Source organism: Helianthus annuus, chromosome 12, assembly GCF_002127325.2.
Source record: "Helianthus annuus cultivar XRQ/B chromosome 12, HanXRQr2.0-SUNRISE, whole genome shotgun sequence".
NCBI classification, from domain to species: Eukaryota; Viridiplantae; Streptophyta; class Magnoliopsida; order Asterales; family Asteraceae; genus Helianthus; species Helianthus annuus.
The window spans coordinates 37,021,041-37,033,351 of NC_035444.2; the positions used below are offsets into that span (position 1 = coordinate 37,021,041).

Below are 12,311 nucleotides of genomic sequence, written 5' to 3' on the forward strand. Positions count from 1 at the left end.
CCGCAATCCTCGCTATTTATGAAAAATATAAATATCTAATTTAGCTATATTTTAATTTGAAACACAACCAGTTATAGAAATGTATTTATAAGGTAAACACAACATCCCTATCTGGTACTCATGTATTTTTACTTTTATACTAACCATCTTCTGTAGTAGATCTATATTATTCTTTATTGTATCATTGGTTGATTAAAGATATTTAATCCATTTGTGTTTACTAGCGGAACTAGATGATTCTCTCACCTTTGTATTAGTATAAGTATATACCAAAACAACAATTTACCGAAGGCCTTTGACATGGCTCTATCAAAGTTTGTAAAATAATGTCCCTTTTCATGAGATCGAGTGTTCAAGCCAAACGGTGAATACAGATACATTTTAGGGTAGTCGGTATGGATTGTTTGAATGGCTTCGGTGACTACTTTCACCGGTCGGTGAACCACCTCCACTTGTTTGGGTCACCGATTGTTTGAATGTTTTCGCTGTATAGTCACCGATGCGGGAAGAGGAGGGAGGAAGTTTAATGGTGGGTCCCAACCCCTTTCAACCAATTACCATTTTTTTTAATTCTTTACCACTCTCTAGGTGTTTGAACCATACATTCTGATTAAGTGCAAAATGGGGAGTGAAATAGGGACTTGACATGACATAATATTATTGGCTAGAGAATAACTCAAACACCCTAAAGTGATTGAACCATACCCTTCACCCTTAAGTTTTTTTTACCTTAAAAAAATTATCTTAATGAAATATTAAACAAAAAAGTAAATTTAAAAAAAAAAAGGTTAAAATATTAAGCTCCACCACCCCCTTTTCCCCTCAAATTTACCTCAGATCCACTCTTCCTTAAAAGAAGCAAAACATCTTTCAAAGGCATCTTCTCTCTCCCATGAACACTTAACCATCACTTCATCCCTGCAACACATTCTTGCAGTCTCCATTAATGGCAGTGCTCAAACTCTCACCTTCTGAAACCCACAAGGTACAACCCACAAAGCGTAGAAGAAAACACCACCCACAAAACCCTAAACTCAAACAACAACACCACCACCCATCCTCATGGGACCAAATCAAGAACCTTTTAAAGTGCAAGCAGATGGATGTTACTCAGGTTACCGGGTCGGGTCAAAAGACCCACCAAGACCCGGTCAGAAACCCTAATGGGTATTCAAAGTTGAGTTCTTGTAGCTCAATATGTAGTTTTAAGGATGTTGCTAATGGGAACACTAAGGTTGGTCATAGGGCTGATAACTCGCCGGAAAGTAGCACCGGCGGTCAAGATTCCGGCTTACTTAGAAGGAAGAAACAGTTGAGTAAATCATCTTCTTCTTCTTCCGGTGGTACTAGATCTTTGACCGGGTCGGCTAGATCCAATGGTCATGGGGGTTACACGTCAGCTTCTAGAGGCATGCAGTTGAGAAAGCTTTCTGGGTGTTATGAATGTCATGCTATTGTTGATCCTGCAAGGTTATTTTAGCTTCTTTTTTTATCTATATTTTTTTATTTTGTTATTATTTTTTTAAACTTAAATTAATTGATTTATTTATGTAGAAGTGCGACTCCAAGAAGTACAATTTGTTTATGTTCAGAATGTGGAGAAGTGTTTCCTAAAGTGGAAAGCTTGGAACATCATCAAGCTGTTAAGCATGCTGGTATATTTTTTTTATTTTGATTTCTTTTATTTATTTATTTTATACAAATTTGTAAAAGAGATCATACTTGAAATAGTTGGGTTTTTTTTTGGAGGATGGTAGATGTTAGAGGGTTGTTTAATATAAATTTTATGTAAAGAAGTGTAAGAGCTAAATGTGAAGTAGATGTTAGAGCTAAGGGCCTTCTAGTCTAATGACATGGAGTGATAGATGGAGTGATAGTTAAGGAGTAAGATCTCTAAAAGTCTCAAGTTCAAAACCTGTCTATTAAGGATTTTCCTATACGGGTAGGTTTCCTCCTTGATGGTGTTAAGTCAGGTCTAGAGCGTCAAAATTAGTATAGACGTTTGACATCCCGTCTTAAGAAGGCTTACTCAGGCATTGGGTTAGTTTCAAATACTATTAAAAAATTAGATGTTAGAGGGTTGTTTAATACAAAATCATAATTTTAATAATATTAAGTAAAAAAATATAACCACCATATATTAGAGTTATCACACTCTAATCCTCTCTAGTTAAATATACCAATCACTTTGTATAAATGAATTATGTGCTATTATTTTTCTCCATTTTTTCTGCATTATCCGAACTCATTTTTTTGGTCCCTCTATATATGTGAAGGTGACTTTTGTGTCCTTTTTCTTAGACAAGTGTGTGCCTTTATTTTTTATCATGTTACCACTTTCTTTTGGCTTTGGGACCATTTGTATTGATATTTTGCCTTCTTTCTAAGGCAAAAGGAATATTTGTTCATTGAAATGTCGATGTCGTTCCCCTACAACTCATATTAAATGAAACTTGGAATGATTCAGAATTTCATGTGCACGCGTTCTGTGTAACACAACATATCTGTTTGTTCAACATAACCGTTGAATATTCGATTTTTGAAGCGCTACATTGCGGCAAATCATAAAATGTTACGAAACGATTTGTACACTACAACGTTAAACGTCGTATGTGTTACAAACTAACTTCTTCTCCTTAAAGAAAATTAGCTTTTATCATTTTGAACATTTGTCACAATTAGACTATGTGTTGCGGAGCAGGAGGGGGGGGGGGTATCTTTCACACCCCTCTACATGTATTATGGAGATGTAAAATATGAAATGTGGTGTTAGGTTGACGCGATTCTAAATGATTGAGTTATACATTATTTAATATTTATAAAAACGAAATTTACACAACTTTCGCCCCATGCCAACGTTTGCACCCGTGTGTGGCGGCTTGCTGCACTCAAAGTACCAACATCGCTGCTTTTGGTGCCTTCGTTTCGTACTCGACAACACATAGCCTTAGAAGGTGTAAATAATAAGGTGCATTCCTTATTTGTAAGGACCATTTATGTAAATTATTTCATTTGGTTTTATTCAATTTGGTTTCATAGTGTCGGAGCTTGGACTAGAAGATTCGGGTCGAAACATAGTGGAAATAATATTCAAATCCAGCTGGCAAAACAAGGACCATCCGATCTTCACCATCGAGCGGATCCTAAAAATCAACAACACTCGTCGTACCATCCAACGTTTCGAAGAATACCGAGACGCAGTCAAGACACGCGCCACCGCAACCGCCACCCGCTGCGCCGCCGACGGCAACGAGCTCCTCCGCTTCCACTGCACCACACTCGGCTGCCCTCTCGGCTCACACGGGTCATCCAGCTTATGCGCCTCCATCCCCGGCTGCGGCGTTTGCACCGTCATCCGCCATGGTTTTCAAACGCCGAAAGCCGGTGACGGTGTCCGCAAAGGGGTGTGCACCACCGCGAGTAGTGGCAGGGCACATGATTCGCTGGCGCGTGGGGCGCGTGAACTTAGGGCCATGCTGGTGTGTCGGGTAATCGCCGGGAAAGTGAAGCGCGTGGAGGATAACGCGCCGGTGGATGATGGTGGCGCGTATGATTCGATATCCGGGCATCCCGGGTCATACTCGAACATTGAGGAGTTGTATGTTTACAACCCGAGGGCCATACTACCTTGTTTTGTTGTTATTTATAAGGCTATGGAAAGCTGATGTCACCTTTTTTAACGTTTGCGTTTGTTTTGTTTATGGTATTTGAGTTGATGGAAAAAGGTAAGAAAATGGTGACATTTGTTTAATCTCTTTGTTTGTATATAAATTAGTGAGTTAAATGTCATTTTAGTCTATGTGATTTGGGTCATTTTGTCAGTTTATTTCAGAGGTTTCATTTTTTGTCTGTGAGTTTAAAAATGTTTCACCGTTGCCATTTTAGTTAACTGGGTCAGCTTCATCCATTTTTAATTAACGAGAAGGGCAATTCAGACATTTTATATGTAATTCTATTAACTAGAAAGGAAATTCGGTCATATAAAATGACCGAGTTGTCATTCTCGTTAATAGAAATAATGAATGAAGTTGACCTACTGGACTAAAATGGCTACGGTGAAACCTTTTTATACCTACATGCGAAAAATGAAACTTTTGAACTAAACATATAAAATGACTCAAACCACATAACTAAAATGAGATTTAACTCTAAATTTGTTGTACTTTCTTTATAATTTGTCGTGAAGTTTTTAGGGTTGTAACATCGATATCGAACGAATTTGAATGAGGGTCTGTTTGTATTTGTTCGTTTGATATTAACTCACAAATGAAAGAATATAACATTTAATTTTTTAACTGTATAATTAAAGTTATATATATATAACATTTCTTTATTTATTTATTTATTCATAAGCAAATATAAAATGAATGAATAGTTTACTTAGTATTCATCGATCTAATTGAACGAATGAGAAGATTCTTCGTTTTCGGTTTTTACTCTATCTTACTCTGTCTCGGTCGCTCTCTCTCACTCTCCCTCCCTCCGTCGCGCACTCTGTCTCTTGGTACCGCCTAAGAAGCAGTGGGTTTTTTATGTGATAAACCCAGCTGGTGATGATAATACTAACCAATAATAAGCACAATTAAAAACTAAATAATAAGTCTAAATAACTAGCCCAGCCTTTGAAGATTGAATGGACGGCACATTAGATTAGCAGCAGGGATATCAAACGTCGAGTCCAATTTGACAGCAGGGGATATCAAAATTACCAGAAGAGGACGGTCCAAAGGAAGTCACAACAGTCAAACAAAACAATTGTCGCAGCAGCACATCGAACAGAGTCACTCTCGCTGCTTGCTGATATCAAACGTAGGTTAATGTGTTCAAGTGTTCATCAATGTTTAATTGTTTATACATACATGATTAGATCGTAGGTTTAATGTGTTCAAGAATCTTTACCTTTTGTTTTTTTTTTCGGTTAAAGAACAGGTCCAGTCGTCGGTGTCCAACAACAATCATCGAACATACTCATTAGTGGCATTTGGCTGTGAGTATTCTTTATTTCTTTTCTTGTATGATTAATTGATTGTTTGATTAGTTGTATTCTTGGTAGTTGGTAATTTTGTATGTTTATACTTTTATTTTTTTCGTTGTTAAACTAGGGATTGTTGTTGAATCTTGAATTCTTTGAAGTGATAACGAAACCAAAATCCAAAAAACAATCTTTAATTGGGAACTTTTTCAAAAGAAATACGAAGAAATTAATGAAAATCGGGTTGGTGGTTTCAAGCTATGAAAAAAAGAAGAGGACAAATCTATTAGGCATTTGTTTTACCTTATTTATTCATTGTTGTTTTTTTAATATTGTATGATTGCACGGTGAATTTTTTTTGATATCCCTGAGTTAATGTTCTAGTTCCGTCACTAATTATTGGTTTTTTTTTTTTTTTTTGAAAAGTAACCTTCATTAGAAAACCGGGTAAGCCCTCAAAACAAGGACCGCTACCAAAACCACTTACAACATATAAAGAGGGTTACGACCCCAGTCTTTCCATTCTATACAAGTATATTTAGATCTATTTTTTAACCATAGGAACGGCCAGGATTTTATCCGAGCAACCGCGTCGACCACCTTCGGGTTAGCCCCTTGAAATATTCTTTCATTCCTCAACTTCCACACCACCCAGCATGTAATATAAACTATAACTCTAATAATTTTTTGAGCCCACTTCCCTCTGTGCGATTGGTCTTGCACATGCAGAAGATCAATAAAGTCAAATGCCATGACCGGCCCAATATCACACCAAATACCCACAGCCGACCAAACACCACAAGCAAAATAACACCCTGTAAACAAGTGCATCACATTTTCGGTTGCTGAATTACATAAAGCACAAGAATCATCTTGAATATTAACATGTATTCGAATCAGCGCCTCTTTAGTCGGTATACGATCCATTTCCGCTCTCCAAATAAATAGATTAACCTTATTCGGAACCCATGACTCCCATATCATCGAGTGATCCCTCAGAACCTCTGTACCCTTCCTAATCCACTTTTTCACCGAAGCGACCGACATTGGCTCGTTACCATCTTCTCCCCAGAACCATCGATCAACTTCGCTAGATAAAGAGCTATTATTAAGGAGGAAATCAACGTCTTGCATCTCTGAAATCTCCTCAACAGTAGATAAACCATGCTTCCAATTCGGCGTGAACCTCCACATACTGCCATCCCATATCAACCTATCCGCCACAACACATTGTTTATCTTTCTCCAAACAATAAAGTTTAGGCCACCTGTCTTTTAAAACCGTCAAGCCCACCCAGTTGTCAGACCAGAACTTCACTGTCAACCCATTCCTTACCTTAGCCGATAACAAGTCAAAGAAAGATTTTCCGTTGACCTGACGTTTCTCCACCTCCTTAACCAAAGAAAACCAACTCCCTTTGAACCGGAGATTCAACGGTAAAAAACCCCACCTGCCCCTCCCCCCATGCACCGCTTCCATAACTATATGCCAAACACTACTCGGTTGACTTTTAAACCTCCACACCCATTTGACTAAAAGTGCGAAATTAACTTCTCTTAGTTTCAATATAACCAATCCACCATTATCTTTAGACTTCGTCACAGCATCCCATGCGACCCAACTCAATTTCTTAACTTCGCTGGATCAAGCCTGTAAAAACTTCCTCATCAGCCTTTCAATTTGATCAGTCACCTTAACCGGAGCTTTAAAAATCGATAAATAGTACACCGGAAGACTAGAAAGAACGGATTTAACAAAGATTAATCTCATCGATAACGTCTTGGCCTTCCACGAAGCAAGCCGACTCTTAACCGTGTCTATCACCGAATCCCAATGATGACTCTTGTTCATGTTCGCCCCCACTTTAACCCCCAAATATTCAAAGGGGAACTCTCCATTCCTGCAACCCAATAAATTAGCCATCCCGACCACCTCTTCATTGCCTACTCCAATACCAAACAAGAATGATTTCTTAATATTAATTTTCAAACCTGCCAGATATGAAAAACCCTTAATAACCTCGCCGTTTTCTCTATATTTTCTCTCGACCATTCACCTAAAATCACAGCATCATCTGCATAAAGAAAATGGGAAATAGGAAGGTTTCCGCATAAACTTCTGAGATCTTTTAATTCCCCCATATCACAAGCCTTTATGATTAAACACGAGAACGCCTCCATGACAATAAGAAACAAAAACGGGGACAAAGGGTCTCCCTGTCTAACCCCTTTCTGGCATTGAAACTCAAACGTTGGAGATCCATTGACTAACACCGCTGATCTAGAAGAATTAAGGATCCCTTTAATCCAAAGACACCATCTGCTAGGAAACCCCATGTGACTCATAATCGATAAAAGAAAACCCCAATTGACGTTGTCATAAGCCTTTTCAAAGTCAATTTTCAGCAAAAAACCTTTTCTCTCTGTCTTCTTTATCCACCCATATAGCTCGTTAATAATAAGTGGGCCATCCAAGATAAACTTGTTTTTAAGGAAAGCCGTCTGAGACTCCAATATTATCTTCCCCATCGTTTCCTTCACTCTAGAAGCCATAACTTTTGAAATAATTTTACTAATTACTGTCACAAACTTATAATAAAAAGCACAGCACCACTTTATTCAAATCAACAAACGATTACAGCGAAGCAGTCATCCAGTCATCACAGATTGACTGGTGATACAAGAGGTTCAACAAGAACAAACAGAAATGCTAAAAGCTTCAAGATTCCTCACGTATTTTACTTGTGAGAAGGATGAGATAGATGAAAAACACCAAGAAGTAGTAGAGAGCTGAAATGCTCGGTGAGTCATAAGCAGCCACCAACCACTCCCTTAAAAAGGGGGAAACAACCCTAGCATATACCGACAGCTGGAGCCCAAGGAGAGGAGCCCATGAAGAAGCAGGCCAGTGACAAACATAGGGGAGCGGCCCAACGAGCAAGCACGAGCCAAACCTCACAAAAAATAAAAGCAAGAGATATTAGAACTAGCCAGCCACATAAAAATAGCAGCACATTTATACTGATATTTCAACAATTACTCCCACCAAAGTGATCGGCCTATAGTCCTTTAAACCAACAGGAGATGAGGTCTTCGGGATCAACGTTATAAACGAAGTACTGCAACCTCTACTGATCTCTCCCGTCTCAAAATAGCTACTGAACATGTTGGCAAAATCGTCTTCTAACACATTCCAAAATTGCTTTATAAAGTAAAAATTAAAACCGTCTGGCCCCGGAGCTCTATCCGAACCACATTCAAAGACCGCCTCCCTTATCTCCTCCTTAGTGAATTCTCGAACTAGACTTCTAGCATCCTCAATAGGAACTACCTTCAAATTATCACACAGTAATTTCGGTCTTGTCACATACTTCTCAGAAAAATGATTCCTGAAAATTTTTAATACTTCTCTTTTGACCAGACTAGGTTTTTTTGTTTCTCTAATTATTAGTTTGGGAATAACTTCACTATTTTTTAAATAAGTACAACTGAAAAACGAAAAACTAATATTTCAGAAAATATAGTGTAGCATTATTGATTGAAGACACAACATTGATGATTTATTTTGTGAAGACGAAGAATAATTTGACTTCCACGAATGTATCACCTAATAAATAAGCACATTAGTCCATTTCCTGTAATTATAATCGCCAACACATGTTAATGCTCCTCTATCTCGATTATGCCAATGCAAACAAATGAACATATAAAACTTAGCATCTTTTAATTTTTTTTTGCTTTGCGTATGTCTAGTTAGACCAAATATACAAGATATACACCACACAATCAACGTCCATTCCATAAGAATAGGAGTCAATTAAAGTGATTTTTATTGTTAAAAATGGGTTGATTGAGCTACTCAAACCACAAACAAGTTAAAGTGAGCTTCTTCACCAAATTTACTAACTTAAACACCCATTGTCATCACGAAGAGAATCCCTCATGGTTGTTGTTTGGCTTTCTCTCAAGCGTTGAAAATCACTCTTTATAGAGTGGTTGCCTAACCCAAATCCGTTGAAATGTGGCTTAGGTTGTTTCTTCTTCCTAGTTACACTTTGCAAGTGGTCACAGGCCAAAAAATAGGGAAGAAAGCAGATTTAGAAATAGGAAGACATTGCAACAAAGATCAATCCTGAATTCTTTAGCCACATGAGGGAAAGAAGATGGTATTATCATATTAGTTAACAGTATATTAGATAGTCATGTTTTGACATCTATAGGTCAAGGAGGTGTTGATAATCCTGATGAGAGTACTGTTAGTAACACCAATGTTAGGCAGTGTTTTCGAAAGGTTGTAGATAGCCACTTTACAGCTGCAATGTAGGTGTTTGTTCATCTGGTGTTGCTCAATACAACAGTAATGCCATGCAGGCTGTGGAGCCTAAACACTCGTACAAGGAACCTCCATCTATGCCAGTACTATATATCCTGAGCATCCCCTTGTAGCAGAGGTGGATAGTGACCTTGGTTGTATTAAATCGTTTCCTAAAGGAACCTCGTGTGGGAGGGATGGCTTGAGGGTACAACACATTTTGGATGCTTTATGTGGAGAGGTGTATGCTATGACCACTGATCGCTTATCCGCTATTACTGCAGTAGTCAACTTATCAATTTGGGGGGGGGGGGGATGCCCGTCGGGTTTGGCAGAGTTTGTTGCGTTTGATCCCCTTACGCCGCTCTTAAAACTCGACAACGAGATTAGACCTATTGGAGTGGGTACTATATGGAAGCGTTTGGTTTCCAAAGTTGCTATGAAGGGTATTGGTAAAGAAATGACCAAGTACCTTAATGATTTTCAGTTTAGGTTCGGCGTGTCGGGTGGCTCCGAGGCAATTTTACACAACGTCAATAGGCTTTTAAATGAATCTTAATCTTCAATATTATTATTGCAATGAAAGAGGGTGGGTGTAAACTTTTGACAGAATACGAGGTTGAAGTCGCGCAATTTTACTCAATCTCTCCAACTCGTGGCCGAAATTGGAGTTGGTTAGTCGCTACACTTTCACATGGGATTTGAAGACGAAACAATCTGTGTTGGATTTAAAATCAAATTTGTTAAGTCAATTGGAGAAAAGCCCTTCAACTCTGCTTTGTTTCTTACCCAGTGGTGACAATAGTCGTAAACCACTGTTGGCTCCAAGTAAGGTTTTCATGAGAAAAATGTGTTTTCTTGTTTCTTTTTATTGAATTTGTTTGAATAAGTTGATGGTTGTGCTTAGTTATTCATTAAGGGTATTTTAGTCATTTTACATGTACTTAACTGAACTAACCTCCATCCACTCAGAGGACTATCTGAGTAAACCACAGGGACCAAGAGTGTAATTTCAAAAAGTTGGGTACTAAATGTGAAATTTTGTCAAACCACAGAGAATATCCGTGCATTTTACTTTCTCTCTCTCCCTCTATATATATATACACACACCCAACTTTATTGAATTTTTATATAATGATCATTCTACCTCGTTCCATCATGTATGTTTATACCTTAATAAAAACTACCTTTGGATTGTATGTTTATATAATGATCATTCTACCTCGTTCCATCATGTATGTTTATACCTTAATAAAAACTACCTTAATTATTATGCTTATTTGGATTGTGATCGACATCAAAAAACCGAAACATCGTCGTCTCCTCAATTGTTCTCTCAACGGCATGACATAAACGATAAGCAAACTTCATTTAAGATAATTGAACTCCAACCGGATTACATAATGTATTTTGGATTTCTGATTTTGGTCTTTATTTTTTGTTTTGTTTGGAACCCTTACGTTTCTTGTTGGTTTTGTTTAGTTATAGTATGTTTTCTCAATTATAAAATTACCCCATTTGTCCTTAGTAATATAATAATAAATCAATTCGCCATTTTTTAAAGATCTTAATCATACCCCAATTGTCCTCAGTAATACAACTAGTAGGGTGTACGTGTGATGCGGCGGGTGCGACACTTTTTCATTGCAGCACTCGTTTCTACTATTTTTCTTATTCGTATAATATTTATGATAACATTATTGTGGTAGATATATGTCATAAGTGTTACACATATGCTAAAGTTTTGTTTTTAATATAAAAATTAATAATAAAAAAACAAAAAATATTACTTTTTTATAAAAACTAATAATCAAAAGATTAAAAAAAAAGATAAGTTGTAATAATTGTAAAGTATGTTTATTTTATTGGTTAAATTATAAAGTATAATTTTATTTTTTTTAAAGTTCATAACTTTTTCTAAATATCCACGTAGTATTTATCCAATAAATTTTAAGTTTAAAATTTTTGTTTTTTTAATAAAAAAAAAGTATTTGACTCATAAGTACGTTTTAGAGCTTTAACTTAAATTGTTAAATTTTGGTTTGTTACAGATGTAAAAAATTTATATTTTTATAAAATTTCAATTTTTTTATAAAAAAATAGGATGTTAAGAGTTTATATGTTTATTAACTTTATATCATACTAAGTTCAAATTTTTAGTTCCTAATTAATCTTATCTATATGAGTCTCTTTTTAACTTATAATCCCTAAAAATATGCAACACAATCTACTATGTATCTAATTCTTTTAGAACTGACTAATATTATTTACAATAAAATAGTTGAACTTATAATTTCCAAAAATTTGCAACACAAATTAGCATTTATATAGTAAATATTGTAAATTTCTGGACTATTTTATTTATATTACTTGTTATAAAAATGTTTATAAAAAATATTTTTTATAAAAACAAAATGTTTTGTTTATAAATAAAGTAAAAAACTGTTTTACACATGTAAAGTTTTGTTTTTTGTTAAAAAATAATAATCAAATGACAAAAAATAAAAGATAAGTTTTTATAGTTGTAAAGTAAGTTTATTTTGTTGTTTAAATGATAAAGTTTATAATTTTATTATTTAAAGTTATAACTTTTTTTAAAGCCTATGGCTTTGTAGCTTAGTGGCATCTTAGGGATGGGATAAGGCTTCGGGACCAATAGGTCCTGGGTTCGATTCCCACAAGGGGGTTTTTTACCATATTTATTGGGTTTCCCACTGGATTGGTGTATAGGCATTATGCCTAGTGGAGGTGGATATGATCGGGTGGCTCCGCGGGTGGCACGATGATACTCCAGTGGTCCGTTAGTGATCCAAATTTGTCGTTCAAAAAAAAATTAACTTTTTTTTAAATATCCACATGGTACTCATCCAATAAACTTTAAGTTTAAAATTTTTGTTTTTATAAAAATAAAAAATAGTAGTTGACTCATAAGTACGTTTTACACCTTTAACTTTAATTGTTAAATTTGGTTTTTATATATAAAAAATTATATTTGTATAAAATTTTAAAAACAGTTTTTATAAATAAT

The 12,311-nt window shown here is 36.0% G+C and overlaps 2 protein-coding genes across 2 annotated transcripts; one reads left to right on the plus strand and one right to left on the minus strand.

Moving 5' to 3' along the window:
- The first annotated feature begins 828 nt into the window (after positions 1–828).
- Positions 829–4,201, plus strand: LOC110894719. Its single transcript, XM_022141950.2, has 3 exons — positions 829–1,470; positions 1,555–1,655; positions 3,040–4,201. Exons 1-3 carry the CDS (start codon positions 947–949, stop codon positions 3,663–3,665), a joined length of 1,251 nt encoding a protein of 416 aa, XP_021997642.1. The 5' UTR covers positions 829–946; the 3' UTR covers positions 3,666–4,201.
- Positions 4,202–5,455: 1,254 nt separating this feature from the next.
- On the minus strand, positions 5,456–6,451 carry LOC110892758. The gene has a single exon (XM_022139908.1). It carries the CDS (start codon positions 6,449–6,451, stop codon positions 5,456–5,458), a length of 996 nt encoding a protein of 331 aa, XP_021995600.1.
- Positions 6,452–12,311: the final 5,860 nt, after the last annotated feature.